The sequence below is a fragment of the Epinephelus moara genome, chromosome 12, assembly GCF_006386435.1.
Source record: "Epinephelus moara isolate mb chromosome 12, YSFRI_EMoa_1.0, whole genome shotgun sequence".
NCBI classification, from domain to species: Eukaryota; Metazoa; Chordata; class Actinopteri; order Perciformes; family Serranidae; genus Epinephelus; species Epinephelus moara.
In genome coordinates, this window is record NC_065517.1 from 13877844 (window position 1) to 13897403 (window position 19560).

Below are 19560 nucleotides of genomic sequence, written 5' to 3' on the forward strand. Positions count from 1 at the left end.
GATTTATCTTTTTATAAATGACAAAAGGCACATCTGCCTCATTTTCGCTGTGGTATCCTGATACTACTCAGAACCGTGATACTTTCACTGGTATCGTACCGTGGGTCCCAATTTTGGTAGCGTGACAACACTAATCTGGAGGGGGTTCATCTGCAAAAACTAATGAAAAACTACACAACGGTATTCGGTATTTGGCCAAGCGTTTAATTTTATTCAGCTTCGGCTTCGGCCACAAATTTTCATTTCGGTGCATCCCTACAAAACATAGGAAACTTTGCCATAATTTCATGATGCAGGTGTGAATGTGTTTGATAAAATGCAGTTTGGGACACTGAGGTAATTCATTAATCACACATGAGTACGAAAACAGAGTATGAAAACCAACAGGACAGCTTCATCACAAATAAAAAAAAAAACAACTTTCGCTCCCTGTCGATGTTTGGGGATGATATGTGATGTTGGGTTAGGCAGTTTTACTTACACTGGTAACACTGTGCAACAATCCTATAATAACCTTTTAGCATGTTGTATTTCAAGTGGTCTGAGAAAAAACTAGACTCCTGCACCTCCTCTTGGCACGGTTTTCAGGCTTTAGAAAATCTAGTCTGTGACAGGAGACTCTGGCCAATTACAGGTCATTTCAGAGAGAGGGCATTTATGTTAGCTGTTATTCAAATGCAGATGTGCATGCACGTCCCTTCAGTGAAGGCCTGATTCAATGGCAGAGAATCCTGCAGACAACGTGGCTGTACCAGCATTGGTAACAACCGCTACACAGCAAAGCAACCCAAAAAAGGAAGACAGACTTATCAAAAATAAAATCTAAAAGAGAGTCTGACAATAAACAAAATGAAACACGTGTCAACATCGGAGAAGGAGTTCAGAGATAGAGAGAATATGTTGCTAATACTTTAACATTCTGCTAACCAGAGCCAAAGACTCAACGCTGCGGCTTCAAGTTCATGTTTATGTAGCTAATTTTAAATAGAGCTTCGAATCAGTGTTCTCTGCCTCACTCCCTGCCACTACAGACCAACTTGCTGGGAGGAAAGCGGACAGCAGCTCTGGAGACAGACACCCAGTCAGCGGCTGCAGCAACCTGAATCCAGCCAGGACCGGAGGGACCCCACCACTCTGACTCCCTGCTGGATCGCCAAACGTTCTGTTGCTGCTGTTACACAGGTTAGACCTGGTGCTGCTGCTGGCCACCAGTCCACTGTTACACTCATTCCTGTGGGGGGTGCGCTGGCCAAATTTGAGCCGCTACAGATGCCGACTGACGGTCTGTTTCCAGAGCTGCTACTCACTGTCCTTCCAGTGAAACAGTCCACAGTGGTAGGGAGCGAGGCAAAGAGACTGGGGTGGCTAGCTAGCTGATTCTTGTCTCAATTCTAGTCTGATGAACAGAGAAAGAGAGGGCGGGGCAAGGGGAGACTGAGTGAATGCTCTGTGCACAACTTTACAATGACATAACATTAAATAAATAAATGTATGTGAAACACTGGGGTACTTTATGAAGCATGTGCATATGCCCATGCTCATCTGGTGTGAGGGGTTTAGGGCTTCAGCTTTAAATGCTGAAATGAGAAACAAGTGATACATGTGTGATGTGAGATGTGATGTAAGTCAGGTCTGTCCTCTCCATCAACAGTTTGGACCCAGCTGAACCACAGTGAGGTGGAGGAGAGGCTGCAGGAGGGAGGAGGGAAGGAAACAACTAAAAACAGACATCAACAGCCATCACCTGCTGCCTTTAAGCACACAGCTCTGGTGCAGGGACAACAGCCCTCTTCAGATGTGGTCTCACTGATCTGATTGCATTCGATCACAACTCCTACCATTTACTAGTGTTTGTCCTTGCTCAGACAGGATATTCAGATACAGACTGCACGTTTATCCCTGGTGTAAATCCTGCCGACTGCTGTATCTCTCATTCGATTCAGGTCTGTTCAACTCAGTGCGCTTTATTCACCCACACTGCACAAACAGCGGGGCACTATTTCTCTATCTCTCGCTCTTATTCACTCCTTTTTCCCCTCATTCTCTTTTTCTCTCTCTGTCTCTGTAGTAATTAGCTATTAGCTGAGTTTCTCTGAGCTGTGAACTATCTCATTGAAATGACAGAAACCCTCCATTACAGGCATTACACACGCTGGCTGTGGCGGTTTAATGAAAGGGGAAGAGAGAGAGGATATGAGATGCTTGTGGGCGTATAAACATAAATACGTGTCACACACAGGCTTACAATTAAAAAATCACTCATTGCACACACACATATACACACACACACGAGGACACAGCAGCAGGCCTCTGCGAGGGAGGAAACAGCATAATCTTTGTAATCGAATTATTAAGCAGCTCTTTTTATTTAGCATATTCATAACCCAGACTGCCAGCGACGAGCCTCCAGCTAATTAACCGGCAGAGCAACACGCGAGCAGACAACTGCAGCTTTGTTTGGGAGATCGGCGCTGATCACAAACATCAGGCCATCGTGATACGAATAAAAGTCATCATCATTCGCACAGAACAGATGTTGCCTCGGTAACGGCCAACAGGGAGCGGAATGAGCAACTGAACAGCCCAAAAAAAAAAAGAAAAAAGAAAAGTCTCAGTGTTGGTGTGGATTAGCTGGTTGACACAAAACAATAAGTTTATATGAGCCGTTTGCGGAAGCTTTGCTCCAAAGTGCTGTTCAGCAGCAGGGGCCCTCATTTTGGGAGCTGAACCCCTCCAACCTGGCAGCATTAGTGCCTTGCTCCGCCCATTAAGCCACAAAGGGAATGAAACTTCCAACCTCTGGCGGTGTTAATGCCTTGCTCACATGCTGAGGTTTAGGAATTACTGAACTGTTAAAGGAATAATACGCCAGATAAATTGTCGGTCTGTGGCTCTCTGTGGATCCCGGGAGTTATTTTGTGATGAAGTGCTGTAATTTAGTTTTCTGTGAACTCACTCTCTCCATCTTCTGCTACAGTTTGTCATTTACAGTGTTTCCCAGGATGCTTTTCAATACATGCCTCGGCTTGATATTGGTTTTTCTGGGTATATTCACCAACAAAGGAGGAGCAATTTATAAAACATGCTTTGAATATTAAAGAATGTCTTTTTTCTTGTGTGACCTCATGGAAGACACAAGCATTGTCTTCCAATTCCATACCATTTCTGTTCTTCTTCCTTACTATAAAACACTTTGATGAATACACCACGCAGCGATGCTGAAAGTGCACTCAATTTTGTAATCTGAATGGGACCAGCATCCTTATTGTAGCCATGATTAATCTATTTATACGAGATCAATTCACATGCAGTCTGAGCACATTAGTCCTGTTAATGGATTATTGGACTGCCTGTAAACATCTTTCTGTTTGAACTGTTTGAAAGGGGCAGAGAACAGAATACAGCTTATGCTAATAGGATAATATTGTACTTGCAGCTCAAAGGCTCCCAGGCAGCTGTAAATCCACTTTAACAATGATGTGAACAGCTTTCCATGGCTGCGACACACAGCTCAGAGTGCAAACGCTGCAAGTCTGTTTCTTGCGTATTATATCAGTCAAACTGAATCAGTGAGCAGGACAGTTAGTGGGATTATGACTTACGTCAGTAGGTTAGTATGTGAGTGCACACCAAGTGATTTTTAAATATTGACAGACAAGTCTGACCAATAGTTTGTTAGTTTAGTTCTAAAGTTAGTAAATCAGGGGTTAATTTAGGACTTAAGTCAGCTAATATGGGATCCACAAAATTATTAAAACTTAAAAGACACCTAAAGACTCTGATCTATTTCAAAAACTAGAGCTGCATTTTTTTCCATTAAAAGTTTTCTCATTATTCTGAGAACAAATAACAATTGTGTTAATTCAGGAAAACAGAGCTGAACTTTTTTTTGAATGCATTATGCTTCCAAGCAACTAGACCAGAAGGCAATGATCAGAGTCGTTAAAGGGGAACTACGCCCATTTACAAAATCCATACATGTTATTTCTATGGCTAAGATGGTCCAAATGTGTAAACAAACAACTCTGTTGCATATCCAAAACCTACAGTGCTAAAACTTAAATTTGTGATGTCATAGGGTATAAAGTCTGGAGCTGCTCCATAAACAATGAATTGGGAAAGATGGTCTGGGTGACACTGAGAGCACCCAGGGGAGTGTTCTGAGAATATGGGTACAGTTTCTGTGTCAGAACTGAGATCAGTACAATAGAAGAAAGCTTATTAAAGTATAAAAAAGAGAACAAACATTTGGTGGGTCCACAAAATCCGTCTCCCATTTACTGTCTATGAAACAGCTCCAGACTTTGTAACCTGTGACATCAGAAGTTTGAGACTTTCCTCTGGTTTCTGGCTTTGAGAGACAGCAGCTCAAGTTCACCTAAATTGACTGAACTTTCCTCAACCATGGAAGTAACATTCTTAATTTAGGTGGTGTTCCTCTGTAATCACCACGCACTGTATGAATTCAACTCAGAACTGTAAACACCAACTGACCCAGACTTGGTCAAATGTGGTCTGATCAGATGTGTACCTCAAATCAAGTAGGCACTCCTGGTCAAACTTCACTTACTTCCAAGGTGCATAGTCACAAGAAGTCAAAACTTGCAACACTTGCAGTATAGGGACAATGCAGATCACCCGCTGAAACGTGTTGATCTCTAATACACTTGTTCTTTGTACTACAAGTTTTGCTGGAGTATAGACCTTTCCTGTGTGCTTTAAAGTGACAGAAATCAAGTAGGCGTCTAATATAGATTCATTTAGTCAGCGTATGTAAAAAAAAAAACAAAAAAACAAAAAAGAACTTAAAATGGAAATTCTGACATTATAATTAGTCAAAGCACATCCAGAGACTTACTTAATGTACGTGTTGGCATTACCCTCAGGGAAGACGTACGGGTGTTTCTTCCTGAAGACGTGACCCACTCTGCTGCAGGGCAGGATCTCCAAACTGCCGCCACACTGCCACACCCGGAACGAGATCTCTGCAATCAATTAAACACCCAACATTCAACCTGTATATTGTCTGTATGTTGTTATTTATTCTACATTTTCCCCAAGCCTCATTCTGGTGAATATAAATGGTGTTTTTCCTGCAACATATCATTGTTTCTTTTAATAGTCCAACAAAATGACAAACATCTCAACAAAACTCATCTCTGACACCACGTCAAGCATGTAGCTATAACCCTTGTTATGTAACAATATCTGCGTTTTTATTACGATCTTTTTAAGTCTGTATTTTAGGGCTATCTTTACTTTGTGACACTCTGCTCTTCCTCTTTAAACTAACTTGCTTATTTAAGATCATGGCAACTGGCTAACTTTACCTGCTTTCTCTGTGTGTAACCGGGATTGTTTGTTTGAGGCTTTGTCTTTTTCGTTCTGCGTCTCCTCGTTAGTTTCTTATCCTGCATATTGCGGCTAAGTGGGCCAAACCTCCCTGAATATTTGATGATATGCTGACGGACTCTGATTTGTTTGTCTGATACTGTGTGTGTGTATGTTTGTGCAAGAATGCATATGTGTGTTGCATTACTGCTGTATATGCATGCATGTGCATTAGTCGACATGCATGTGTGTTCATCTGACCTGCTTACACTGTGCTCATTCTGTACATATCGTGTGTGTGTGAGTGTGTGTGTGGTAGATGTTAGTGTGGTGTAATTGACAGAGCTGCTGTCTGTCTGTGAGCTCAGAGGAGAGAAAGAGCAAAGTAAGAGTTTCCCCAAAGAACGAGATGCTGAGAACTTTACAAAGTTTAACAGCGACTGTGAGGGAGACAGAGAGAGCGGGAGGGAGGAAGTGAAAATGAGAGCATGGACTGAGTTTGATGAGGAAGAGGAGAGATGGAAGTAAAGATGAAACACCAGAGAGTACAAAGGAGAACAAGAGAAGTCAGCGAGATGCTGAGATACTGACACAGAGCCTGTGAGACTGACAGAAACATGACAGAGAGCAAATGAGTGTGTGTGTGTGTGTGTGTGTGCGTCAGAGAGAGAGAGAGAGAGAGAGGGGAAAAAACAGGCTAACAGTCTTTCATTGATCTGAGAAAAGCAGCAGTACAGCAATCAGCAAACTGACTCCAACACTCTATTACTGAGCAACCACACACACACACACACACACACACACACACACACACACACACACACACAGATGACTGCAGGCAGGTAGCAGCAGGAGAGCCAGATGTTGCTGCTGGATGGTTGTCAGACTGCTTAAAGACTTTTTTCCTGCTGAATGAAAAGTTCACCTTTATTCAGCTGTTACTGAAATAATAACATTAATGGCTGATATTAAATCACCTTTCAATTCTTATCAGTTAACTGACCAGCATAATCATTCCTTCCTTTTTTGTTATCTTCTCAGCTGCTCTCAAGCCATTCGTGCTCTGTCTTATCGTAGCTGATCTGAAAACCAACCCTCCCTCTTACAAATTATCATAACAGTTTAATTCTGATTTGTTTTGTAAAATGTGTTTTGGAGGAAACATAGCTGTTGAAAAGAAACTTATGTCCACAGTCTGTGCCCCATGTCTTGTTTGGTTTAAGCCAAAACTAAGGTTAAAACACTTGGTTAAAGGAGCTCTGCAAGATTCAGAGCGTTTGAGGTTTGACACGGCTCTCATGGAGGTGGTTGAGCTGGCGGCTAGCAGCTAACTGTGCTAACTTTATAAACAAACTCAGATTACAACACAGACTTCATTCTCTGCTCTGGACCCCATTACTCCACTATATCTTTACATAGCCATAGTGGTTTGCTGCTATATTAATGCTTTGAATGTTGCACACAGAACAGAATTTAAGACTTGGGAATGATTGCAGCTTTGGTTAAATGTTAGCTGGCCTCTTACCTGTGTCGAATTTTTCAGTATTTAAGACAATGATCTGTTCCTGGACTTAATCAAGAACTTTGTGGTGCCTAATAACAACTATAAAAACATGAGTCTTGCATAAAAACATAGTGTCAGCGGTGTAGTAGTTGCAGAATTCTGAAAATGAACTGATCAGTATCAGTTGATCAAAGTGGGTGACGTTACATTCCTGACAAGACTTTTAGCTAATGTAAAATATGAATGTAAATTTTAGAAGACAGGGTTGCTAAAATTGTAATGAACAAATTAGAAATTCTTACCACCAAAATTAGCATTTCTTACAGCTGCACTGAGCTCATGAGGGCTTTGTGTACAAGTATGAGCATGTTGTTAAAATATAATCAGAATCAAATCCTCAAAAATAATTGAATACAAGACTTTGATTGAGTCAAATAAATATAAGTTTGCGATACTGTTTATATCAAGGTATCTTTCTCTTAAATAATATCTCTAATTGAACTGGAACTTTGTCCAAATTAATGATCTTTTTCTATTGATGTGTCAAAGTAAATTATTTAGATACTGAAGTCACCAGATTAACCAAAAGCAAATTAACCCATATGGTAATTTTATCCATTGATAATTTCTCAATTGATTTTTCATAACATCTACAGTGTCACAATAGATGCTTATACTATGATTTAAAACTACACATACTGTGATAGAGGATTGTATTGCACTGTAAACCATTAACATTAATATTAGAAATTATTATATTTCAGTCAGCATATCTTCCAATAGATTCCTCAGAAATGTTAAAGCTGATTTAAGTGAAAACAAGTGACTCATAGTGTACATGGTATCTGGTGTCTCTCAGCTTACAACGTTTTTAACTAGTAAAATCAATTAAAAACATTTCTGCTTTTGGATGCACTGTGTGGTGACATGGTGAGATTAGTGCAATTTTTTTTAAAAACTTTTACCAGCTCTGGCAGAACGATGAGGAAAACATACTGTCGGACTATCAAAGTTGCTGAAGCCAAAAAAAAAAAAAAAGATCAATTACAGCTTAGCATATATTTAAACCTTTTGAATTCTGGCTCAGAGAACGTAATTCTGATGTAATCATCCTACAACTCCAAAGTGAGACTTTGTTCTTTTATTCTGAGTAAACCGAAAAGAGAGATGAGAGAAATAAAGAGGGAGAGGATGGATCCATTGATTTTCTTTTTGGTAAATAAAACTGTTACACTGAAACATAACAGCTGACATGCTTTGATGCAAAGAGAAGACTAATGACTACATCCCAACCACTACATTTTCCTGGTCTGCTGTGTAATGATTTGTCAAGAGTGGTCAGCAGTAAGGCACGCTGCCACTGACTTACCGAAGTTCTCCCCACCCCAGATGTCCATAGCAGTGTCGTATTTGCCAAGGTGATTGAACCAGGACCTGTCAATCACAAAGAGGCCGCCCGCAATGATGGGAGTCCTGTCAGAGAGAAAGAGACAGAAACAGAAAGAGACAGTTTGTGTGGTTTCACATTCACACAGTAACAAAGTCTCAGTTGTGTCATTGTATTGAACAATAAATCTTTTCTCACTGACGTTTGTGCTTGAATTTATCCAGATTGCAATCAAATCGAAATGCAAACAGCCTCATTTACTAATTTTGTTGCTCTCTGTGTTTTCCAGAATAGACAAGAGCTTGTTGGTTTGCTGCCACATACACACATGCACACAATCACAAACACACTCATATAAAACTGAGGCTGAATCATGATCTGGACAATGTCACGAGTGAATAGCTGAGGGCCAGCACGTGTCATCAAATACCCTCTGTTTATCATCAATTATCCCTGTCACCGCCTGCAAATAGCACTCTGTGTGTGTGTGCGTGTGTGTGAGTGTGTGAGATTGTGTGTCTGTATGTGGGTGGAAGCACATAAAACCTTTTCAAGCTCAATTTGTCCTTGTGTGTTTAAAGGAGTAGGCTATGTGTGTATGTAACACGTTGTGCTTTGTATGCGACTGAGGGAATTAAATAGCATAAAATAACTTGGCAAATAAATGAAATGAGACAAGACTGGTGCGTATTTGTGTGTGTGTGTGTGTGTGTGTGTGTGTGTGTTCCTATACAGTACTTCTATCTTTGTCAAGACTGATCCACAAAGGCCGTTTTCAAGGGTTCAGTTTCAAGGGTTGACAGACACAAAAACACAGCACAGCGGTTATGAAACTATGGGACAGGACTGTACAACTCTGGAAATCTATTCATGGTAGGGCTGGGCAATATGGCCACCAATGTTCTCAGGATAATATTTTCACATCAGACTGTAAAGATAATCAGTCCATTATCAGAATTATCACGATAAAAGGCTGAGCTTTGACCCTGAGTGAAAGTTGAAGAAACTAAATGGTTAATTGTGATTTAAAACTATTCTTTATTGTCAAAACATGAGAAATATTTGCCAAACAGCAGAACATTTCACAAGTCTGAGGTAGGTTCAAAACAACTATGATCTAATAATGTCAATAAATAGAAGAATGAATAAACAAAGACGGACTTTGATGATGTTGTGAAGTTGCATTATGTCATTTCATTTTGAGGAAGTAACAACCACAAGTGAAGTAAGCCAATGAAATGTTAACTTGCTAATTTACCATTCGATGAGTCGACTGCCCGTACTGCTACAGTAGCTAACGTTATTTGGTGAATTCAATCGTGGGTTAGCCCAGCACTGTTACCCATCGTCAAGACAATCATATTAAAAGTAACTTAATAAACGAGAGAGTTTGTGACACTGCTGCTATGTTGGATACAGTTAAATGGAGTACCTAGCAATGCCCACTGGCTGCAACTATATTTCTGAAAACATCTGATGCCAGAAATAGACAATGCAGTGACAGAATCTTAACTCATATTTGATCAGCGCTGCCTGGTTTGACAGTTTGACCACAGTGCATGAGCAGAATGACATGACTGACAGCTGCGTTAGAGACTCCTTGACTCTGACTGGTTGTTTACGTTCATGTAAACCACTGTGGATACAGTGACAGTTCTAGCCAGTTAACATCTATGGCTTGTTTTTTTTAGTAGATGATGCAGGCACACAACAAGTGAAAGACATGACAGGGACAACACAAGACAGGTGTAAAAAACAACTGACACAAAGGACAAACACAGGCATATTGGCTGATTGGTACAATGTATGTAAACAGCGTACCAAAAGTGCCAATTTTATTATATTATTAGGTACAATTACATTTTAAGGAAATTCTGACATTATTAGGAGCTAATGTCTTCACAAATGTAGTTTACGAATGTGTGTGTGTGTGTGTGTGTTCCCAGATGGACATGGTTAGTCAGTCTAGCCCCCGCAGGTTGACACTGCACAGACATAGCAGCACACTGACATCCAGGTCAAGACAGACCATAGTAATAAACAAGCTACAACATGACAAACACACACACACACACACACACACATACATCACCACCCGTCCATCTGGAAGCGTTTAACACTCCATCACCACTAAAAAAAAAACATGCACAAAGTCAGACAGTCACAAGTTGGCACAGCAGTAAATCTGGGTTCCTGCCACCAATCTGACTTATGAGGAAGGAACAGAGCCAAAGTTTATTATTTATAAATCACTGCGTGTGTGTGTGTGTGTGTGTGTGTGTGTGTGTGTGTGTGTGTGTGTGTGCGTGCGTGCGTGTGTGTTGTGTGTGTGAGTTAAGGCGGAGGCTAAGACTTCCTTGCCCAGCAGGTGACGCTGCAGTAATGACAGGGGGATATATTTGTTTGTTACTGATTGTTGCAGAAAGGATTTGCGTCATTTGTCATTTTAGCAGCAGTCGGTCGCCACAGCCCTGCAATTAACCACCACAGCCACAGAAAATGAGGCATAGTGGATTTATATATTATCTTCACAGGTTCATTTCTGTTTTTATGCTCTGCTGTAATAGTCTATGATTGTGGGTTATGCCTGCCACATTCACATACAGGTGTTATAGTTTGCAATGCATAATATACAGCAACTGATGTTTATGGATCATAGAGTTTTCTTTAGTGCATGTTTGATGCATTGGAAATAGAGAATGATTTATCATGAAAATGTGACATACACCTGTGCAGAAACAGGTAAACTCTACGTATGGATGTACATGGTTGGATATAACTTTGAAACCTAATGTGAGCAAACATTCATTTGGGAGCTGTACGACAGTGACTGGTACATTTAAAACAGTCTGGCCTGCTCCTCAGTCTCAATGTTCTGTGCAGCTCTTTGCTACCTTAAGGCCCTGACACACCCAACCGACTGTCGGTCGTCGGTCAAAGTTGGGCTATTGGCGAGTGTCTGTCAACCTCGTTAGTACAATGCGCCCCTCACAGTAGCTCCTAGTTGCCCCCCCTTTGGCCCTTTTTGGCCGATTCAACATATTGAATTGGACCAAACGACACAGTGAAATAAAATCACTCTGATTGGCAGTTCAGCTGAGTGCACGAGACGAGAAACGGAAGTGAGGAAAGTAAACAAAGAGCGGGAGTGAGACCAAAACAAATTTGTTACATAAGGTAAGATTATTTTTCTTAAACCACTGAGCTCTTTAGCAGAAACACTTCGTGATGGTTTCTGTTACTGTTTACTGGTGGACAATAAATATGCTCTGTTCTTTCAACACTGGATTGTACTGTTAATGTGCTAACTGGCTAATTAACGTCAAGACCCTCTTCCGGTTTCAGATTTTGAATAAGGATTATAGATGACCGACATCTGTTGGTGCGGAGAGTTATTTACTCTCTGTCGACTGTAGTCTCTGCCGTGTGTTCATGTCAACTTGATTGGCTGAGACATGGCGACATCAGGCAATGTTGCAGGAAGCCTTCGTCGCCGCTAGTGTTCTGAAGTCAGTGTGGTGTGTCAGGGCCTTTATGGACAGTCAGTGCAGATAAAGACTGGTCAATGTATAATGAAAGAATATTGTGAAATGATTTTAGTGGATATCAATTTAAGAGAAACGCATAGCGTTTGTATACCTTGAAACACTGTTAGCTCAGTATTATTAGTTATATTTTTTCCTCCCTCTGCAGACTGCTCAAAACTACTTGTCTGTACAGAATGGATCAAGTGCGCGTACGCAAACACACACACACACACACACACACACACACACACACACACACACACACACACACGCACACACACACTATGTGCACGCAGAAACACTCAGACCACATATAGCAGCAATTAAAACTCTCCACTCAAGCTTGAAAACTGGAAGTGAGGATCGGGGTTAAACGCCCACGTCAAACTTTCTCAGGCAAGTTTTCATGTATTTTCAGTATCTACTGAACTTAACGAACATAAGGGTAACTTCCTCACTTTTTCGGTGAATAGTTGGAGGAACTTTACATGTTAGAAACCAGCTTGATCTTTCAGATTTTAAAGAACCATCAGCAGAGGTGTCGATTCTTCTGTGTAACCATCAGGATTGGATTCTATCCCCTTTCCCTCTTTCTCCCTCACTCCTTGCCTCCTTCTCTCCTTTCTGTTCTTCTAATTGGATATGTACACTCTCTATACGCACTGGCATAATAGTGTATGTTTGTGTATATGTCAGTACGTTACTTGATTGGCTGGGTCGGGTCAGTCCGAATGGCTCTTTGTTCAGGCGACAGCTGCTCCCACTTAAAATGGAGACTCCAATCAAAACCTGAGGGAGACAAATATATACATACACATTATACTGTAGATCATGCTGTGCTATACCAAGGCTTTACTAAATTAAGATAAATGATGTATGATGAGGGAAGCAGTGGTGAAATACCATGACAGAATGGAATTCTGGTAGATTCACAGGTGTACTGATTGGTTTTCTAATTTTGTTAGAATATTTATACTGAAGAAAATTTTTTAACACTTTTGTCTTTGATCGATTTTTCAAAGGTTTAAGTTAAAGAGCTAAGCCTTTTAATGATCTAAATAAATATAGTTCTCTCAATTTTTGGTTACAAATTTGTTAAAATCTACGTTAGTGAGCACTTTTCCTTTTCCAAGATAATCCATCCACCGTGACATCAAGATGCTGATTAAATGGCATCATGACTAGACAGATGTGCACTGAGATGGTTACAATAAAAGGTCATGTGCAGTTTGATCACAATACACAATGCCACAGATGTTGCAAGTTTTGACGGAGTGTGCCATTGGCTTTCTGACTGCAGGAATGTCTACCAGAGCTATGGCCTGAGAACTTAATGTTCATTTTACTACCATAAGCCATATTCATGTTGCTTCTTTGAATTTGGCAGTACATCCAAACATCCTCACAACACCAGACCACATCTAACCACATCGGCTAAGGACCTCCACATCCAGCGTCTTCACCTGCAAGATCGTTTAAGACCAACTGTCCAATATAGCTCATGCAACTACTAGTTTGCACAACCAAAGAATTTCTGCACAAACTATCAAATTCGTGACCAAAATTTGAGAGAAATATATCTATTGAGTGCATGAAAAAAGTCTTAGATCTCTACCTCAAACCTTTGAAAAATGGGAGCAAAAAACCAAAAGTGTTGCATTTAAATTTTGTTCCATATACATAACAAATAAAAATAATAATAAAATAATAAATAACACACATCCAGCCATATTTCCCTTTGCTGATATTGTGGAAAATACTCAAAATGTACATAGCAACATTCACAGATAAAAAAAGGGGTAGGATTTATTGATTTATTTATTGAGACCATCTGATAACTTAAATTTCTGTCTTTTGAATTATTATGTACTTCCTTTGTCAATAATCCATCTGTTTCAGTGTGTGTGGATGTACGAGCAAGCAAACGTGTGTGCACGTGTGTGTGGGCTTGTGTAGGTGAGTGTATGTGTGTGTTTGCTGATAAGGCAGTCCAGCAGGCCAAGGAGTTGCTGCCACAGCACTCCCATCCCCCATCTGTGTGTACATGTGTGTGTGTGTGTGTGTGTGTGTGTGTGTGTGCGCGTGCGTGCGCATGCCTGCGTGCGTGTGTGTGTGTGTGTGTGAGAGAGTATGTCTCAACATGCGTGTGTGAGTGTCTGGATCAATGAAAGTCCATCTTATAACCATCTTTTTTATGTTATGAGCGACAGCTTCATCTATAATTAAAATGTCCTTCGTGAGCCCGACTATCACCATCGATTTCGACAACCCCTTTGTGAGCGTCTGTGTGTGCAAGAGAGAGAAAGCGGGAGAGAGGCACGGACAGGGCTATTATCAGCATTGATTGGCGGATCGCTGTTACCAGGAGAAGAAGATCAGAATAAGACAGGCTAATGGAAAGAGAGAAGGACGATGAAGCTCTCAGGAGAGATTGGCTTCAGAAAAAAAGTGAGGGATGACAGACGGGCGGAGAACACTGTTGTGTGTTGTTCTGGTGCATTATCAGACCATTTGGTTTCAGCTCATCTGTAACTGCAGAATCTTGTCGAGTTTAAGAGGAAAAGGCCCTCCTCAGATTGTCTGTTCTACATCATCAATCTGTGATGCTCTGTGCATTAGAGGACAAGTTACTGATTCAGCCACAAAAACCTGCGTCCTCCACTTCCTCTGCTATTAGCGATTATTTGGTATAAAGCTTTCAAAACTGCATTTCAGCAACGCACAAATAATTATCCTTGAACTGGCATTTTCAAATAGAGGACACTGGCATATAAGTCATCTATAAGTGGACAGCAATTTCTGATATGGTGGGCGAGCATAAAATGGAGGAGCATTTATATACACTCCCTGATTTTGTTATATATCTGTCTAAAGCTGCAAAGTGAGAGAAGCTTTTGCTGATGTCCAGGTTTTTGGAGGTACAGTTCCTGTTCATTGTTTGTACAGGCAATGACAGGTGACTGACAGCTGGAGCACATCGACGGATGGTTTCTCTTTGTTTTGTTTTATTTCAGGTGTAATGTCAAAATTCCTGTACATTAATAAAGTAAATTATGACAGACTTTGGCAGAGATAAAATGGATAGAATGGGATGGGCTTTTTTTCATTGTTATTTCTGTTGTTTTTACAGTCAAATGGATGTTGAACATTTAAAACAAATTAATAAACACAAAGAAATAGTAAAAAATAATGCAGTTTTGCAGGGTTTAAATCTTCAGTACAAAAGATGAGCAATGGTGTCAGAAATATCTGTTTCTTGATAGTAAGTCAAAGGTATCAGACTGTGTACATAAAAACAGGTGCAAAGTCAGTAATGATTTACAACAAAGTTCTAATTTCGAACTCATCAAATACTGCCACTTTGTCAGTGATTTTGGCATCAGATACCACTTAAAGGCACCTTTTGCGGCAATATGGTATGCCGCCAGGCGGCGGCAGGTTGTAACGCCACCAGCAACAACATGATATAATGAGCTGAAAAGTCACTGTTGAGCAGGGGGGAGGTGGATGGGTCCCAAAACCCCTGGACTTTCACCCAAGAACCTGCTGTTTGGTTTCTGTAAGTCTGTTTTTTTCCCAACCTAATCACATGCTTTTGTTGTACAAGGAAATAAACAGAAAAATTAGGGGTTTTACTGACATTGTAAGTTTATTTTGAAAAAGACTTTATGCATGTAACAAGCAGAAACTGTACATTTCATGTGAAAACAGAAATGTATTTTGAAAAGTTACAATGCATGTAACAAGTGTAAATTGAATTGAAACACCGTCTGTGAACATCAACAACAGACACATGAGGTTAAGTAGCACATCATATTTAGATGTGAAAGTCCACTCACAAAGCGGCGATATTTGACAAGTTGGGATGAGAACGTGAAGTATTTTGATATGACACATTACATCACTAAACTTAAAATTCTTGACTTAAGATTATGCTTTATAGACATATAAAACAATCAGCATTTTAAATAAGTGTACTTTGGGATTCTTGGTAAGGTTAGGATACATTTCGCAACGTTTATTTTGTTTCCACCTTTTTCACTGATTCATGCCTCTAAAGAATTTGTCATGACAACAGCAGCTGAGGTTGATATTGTATGGTATTGTAGTATTTTCAGCCACCTGTGACACCAAACTGATGGATTGAAATATGATTTTTTGGGGAAAAAAAAACAGTTCCTTGACTTGTGTTTTTATGTTGAGGAATCATCAAAGGCAAACTATACAGTGGAAAAAAGCAGTAGTTTGTTCCCATGAACAGCTCTATGTTTCCCTCCCAGCTCAATGGTGATGACTTTTGAAAGCCAACACAGTTCAAAATCAAGTTTCAAAGCATTAGCGTTGACCTGGGTGGAAATTTGGGGATTCTGGGGTGCTTAAAGCTGCTGTTACAAAATCAGAAAATGAATATATAGTTACATATAGTACAGTCTGGATATTTTTCTGTATCTTTCTGTATCCAGTAATAAAAGAAATAAGCTGATACTTCAGTAAAAGACTACTCAGGGTCCCTCAGAGATCCAACTTGAGGGTCATTGCTAGAAGCAAATACCTTAAAGTGTTCTTGTTTGAGGTTCATGGCAGAGAAAACATGAACACATCATGAAGGCCTCCTTCATAAATCAGGAACCCTCAGGGGTTTCTCTCTGTCACCAAAAGACAGCCTGAAGATGCCTCAGAGCCATTTTTATTTCTGAGAGTTTAGATAAAGTAAAGTAGGTAAAGTAAAGTATTTCCATACCTCCACGGAGATCAGCAGAGGCCGCCACATAGGCAAAAGTGTCCATGTTAATGATGTCAATAACCGGGCTGACCACACAAGTTGGGTCCTGCATACAAAGACATGGAAAATACACACACATTCATGGGTTAGAGGTGTTAAGCAAATTAAAATAACAAGGAAGAGCATCAAAGAAATAAATGAGAAGGGAAAAAAGAGACCATAAACCTTGGAAAACAAAAATGCCGCAGAGAATGGCAGAGGAAAAAGAAGGCAAGAAACAAAGAGACCGAGAAGGTGAATGTGTTTCTGTGTGCAGACCATCAATTTTCATTGCAATTAATTCATTTTACAGTCCAATGTGCACGCACGTGTGTGTATGTGAAACAGCCTGTATATTCCAAGGTCATCATACTGCACCACATTAAAAGGAATTTCAGTCATTCGGCACCAATCATGCACACAGCACATTTAGTGAGGTGAAAGTGACCTCTACCTCTGTTCACTTGAATTCAGTTCAATTTGATTCATTTTACCGGCATTACTGTCAGACTGTTGAGCCATATGAAAATATAAAATGCTGAAAACTCTTCTAAATGAAGAGAGACTACATCAGGACGCAGAAAAAAATTAATAACTGTGAATACGGAGCCAGTGACTGTAAGCACACAAGAACATTGGCAAATCGGCTTTTCATTTTATTAGTGTCAGGGATATGAAGGGTAAGGAGATAAGATCAGAGCTGATATCTCAAGGATATTGAAGTCCTGACAGCTTATTGGTCTGATGGGAAACAACTACAGGGTCCTTTAGATGTTCTATGAACTTTTAACTGGATTTTATTGGAAAAAAAGAGGCACAGAAATGTTGAGAATTCTTCAGAAGTACATGATCACTGATTGAGTGATTTTTTATTTTTTTTCATTATTGTATAATGCATAAATAATATGCCCAACCCAGACAGGCTTACAAGACACCATTATTTAGAAAACAGACAACTTTTAAGCATTAAATTTAACAACCACTTCATTCTGTCATTGTCACTGCACCAAAAGACTTTGACATTATTTTAAATATAAATAATCTTAAATGATCTTAATAAGGACACTACAGAAGAAAATGTCAGTAATTTGCAACTTCTTTTTGAAAGGCTAGGTGTCCTGACACATCCTCAAGCTTTACACTGCAGAGACACGAGATACTGAATAATCTTATTTCAGTCTACGCAAAAAAGCAGATAACTACGTTCTTGTTCAGACTGCCAATCCAAATCTGTTTTTTGACATACTCAGATTGTATCCAGGTTGATTTTAAAAAGCTTGGGACAGCAAAACATGGCATTAAAATAACTTTTGCAAATTGGAGCTATACATTTGGGGGTGGTTTGAAATGTGATCCAGTTGGATTTTTGCACAGAAGCATCTCAGTCCAGGCACTTCAGCTGCTCAAATCCAATTTTAAAATGTCTTTAAACACGATAGACATCGATAAAATCATAGTGGCGGATGTGCAAAGTAGAAATCATGCTACTAGCAGAGCGCTATGTAGGACAACATCTAGAATCACAATTCATAGAGACACTGAAATAAATTTAAATAAATAGCGGCAGACTGACAGAGCGATTGTTGGAGGGTGAGATGATGGCCCTCCATTTTTCACGCTTCTGCGCTGTAAAGCCATGTCTCCAGCGATGCTACATAGTTACCTCTGTCCAACTGTTGTCATAAACTGTTTGTATGTTTCTCTACGAAAAGTAACGCACCCAAATTCATACATATCCCACGTAATCATGAGCCAGTAATTTATGCATAACCCAGATATTCTGGAAGGCTGTGATCACGTGAGCAATGCGCTGATGGGAGTAAACAAGGAAGTGGATCCAAGTGGTCCAGTAAGGAGGCTGGATGTGGTGGTGGATGGATCACAAAACACAGGACTTTCCCCTGGGACTTTTCCCAGAACACAGGTGTTGTTCATAACTGTGTGAACTCAGAGTCATTTTAAGGTACATCCTCACCATGTTTCTTTTCCTATACCTAACCTCCATAACCTCACTTGCCTAAACCTAACCTCTGCAACTTTACGTTAAGGATGTGACGTCATACGTGGGTTGCTAATTTGTAGGATATACGACCCGTTGTGTGCACATTTTCGTAGGATATTACACAAACTGCTTTATGAGGATACGTTGCGTCTTTAGTACAGCAACCCAGCAATCTGATCACTTGCAAATAACAGTGAGGACAGTCTGCCTTCAAGTCTGATTAGCCTGTAGTCTGAATGTAGCCTAAATTTCCAATAAAACGTATGCATTCAATTAGTGTCTAAAAAAAATACTATTTATAAGATAAAACCACGTCGGCAGGGTAAAGAAGAGAGAGGCTGGTGTATGAAGTGGCTTACATTTTAAATATATATGAGCACTTCTAAGTTGTTCACAAAAGTAATGCTTAACATTTGTGGATGGTAGAAATATAACTATACTAAAATTTAAGTTCACAGATTCATGATGACTTACACATCACTAAGTATATATACAAGTGAAAAAATATTAAATATTGATGCTTATCACTGCCCATATCGCTCATATCCCTCCTTACTGTTTAACCATCCACAGGGCCATACAAGTCTTATGGATTTAGCTTAGTTATTGCCTCCTTAACCCTTAAGCAGAGTCCAAAACCCCTGTAAAAGTAAGAACTGGCAAAATGTCTGCACTTGATTTCCCTCATATTTCTTTCTTTATGGCACCATTTGCTTTTTACAAGGATAAAAGTACAACACACACACACACACACACACACACACACACACACACACACACAAAAGCATGCCAGACTCCAGGTCCCTGTTAAATCATGGTGTGTCCCTCTATTAGTTTGGTCAAACGGCTGGATGCATCTTCAGCCAGTGATATTACAGAGCAGGTGGAGCGGTTCTGGACCATTAGCTGCAGGGTCAGTGCAAGGGGACGCAGGCTGCATCCCTCTACGGCTCCAGCCACATTACAAAGCACTGCGTCTGCTTTAATAGCTGTTACGGTAATGACACTGTGCAGCACTCAGGGTGAAGCATTCGCGACATTACTGTT

The 19560-nt window shown here is 40.1% G+C and overlaps 1 protein-coding gene across 1 annotated transcript in view; it reads right to left on the reverse strand.

The window, feature by feature from the left end:
* Window positions 1-19560, reverse strand: part of galnt14 (UDP-N-acetyl-alpha-D-galactosamine:polypeptide N-acetylgalactosaminyltransferase 14 (GalNAc-T14)) — a 196716-nt gene that overhangs the window by 24232 nt on the left and 152924 nt on the right. The window contains exons 7-10 of the mRNA XM_050058286.1: window positions 16491-16578; window positions 12454-12538; window positions 8205-8308; window positions 4859-4985 (exon numbers count right to left, since the gene is read on the reverse strand). Of these exons, the coding sequence (XP_049914243.1) occupies window positions 4859-4985; window positions 8205-8308; window positions 12454-12538; window positions 16491-16578 (404 nt within the window). The remainder of the gene's footprint in view (window positions 1-4858; window positions 4986-8204; window positions 8309-12453; window positions 12539-16490; window positions 16579-19560) is intronic.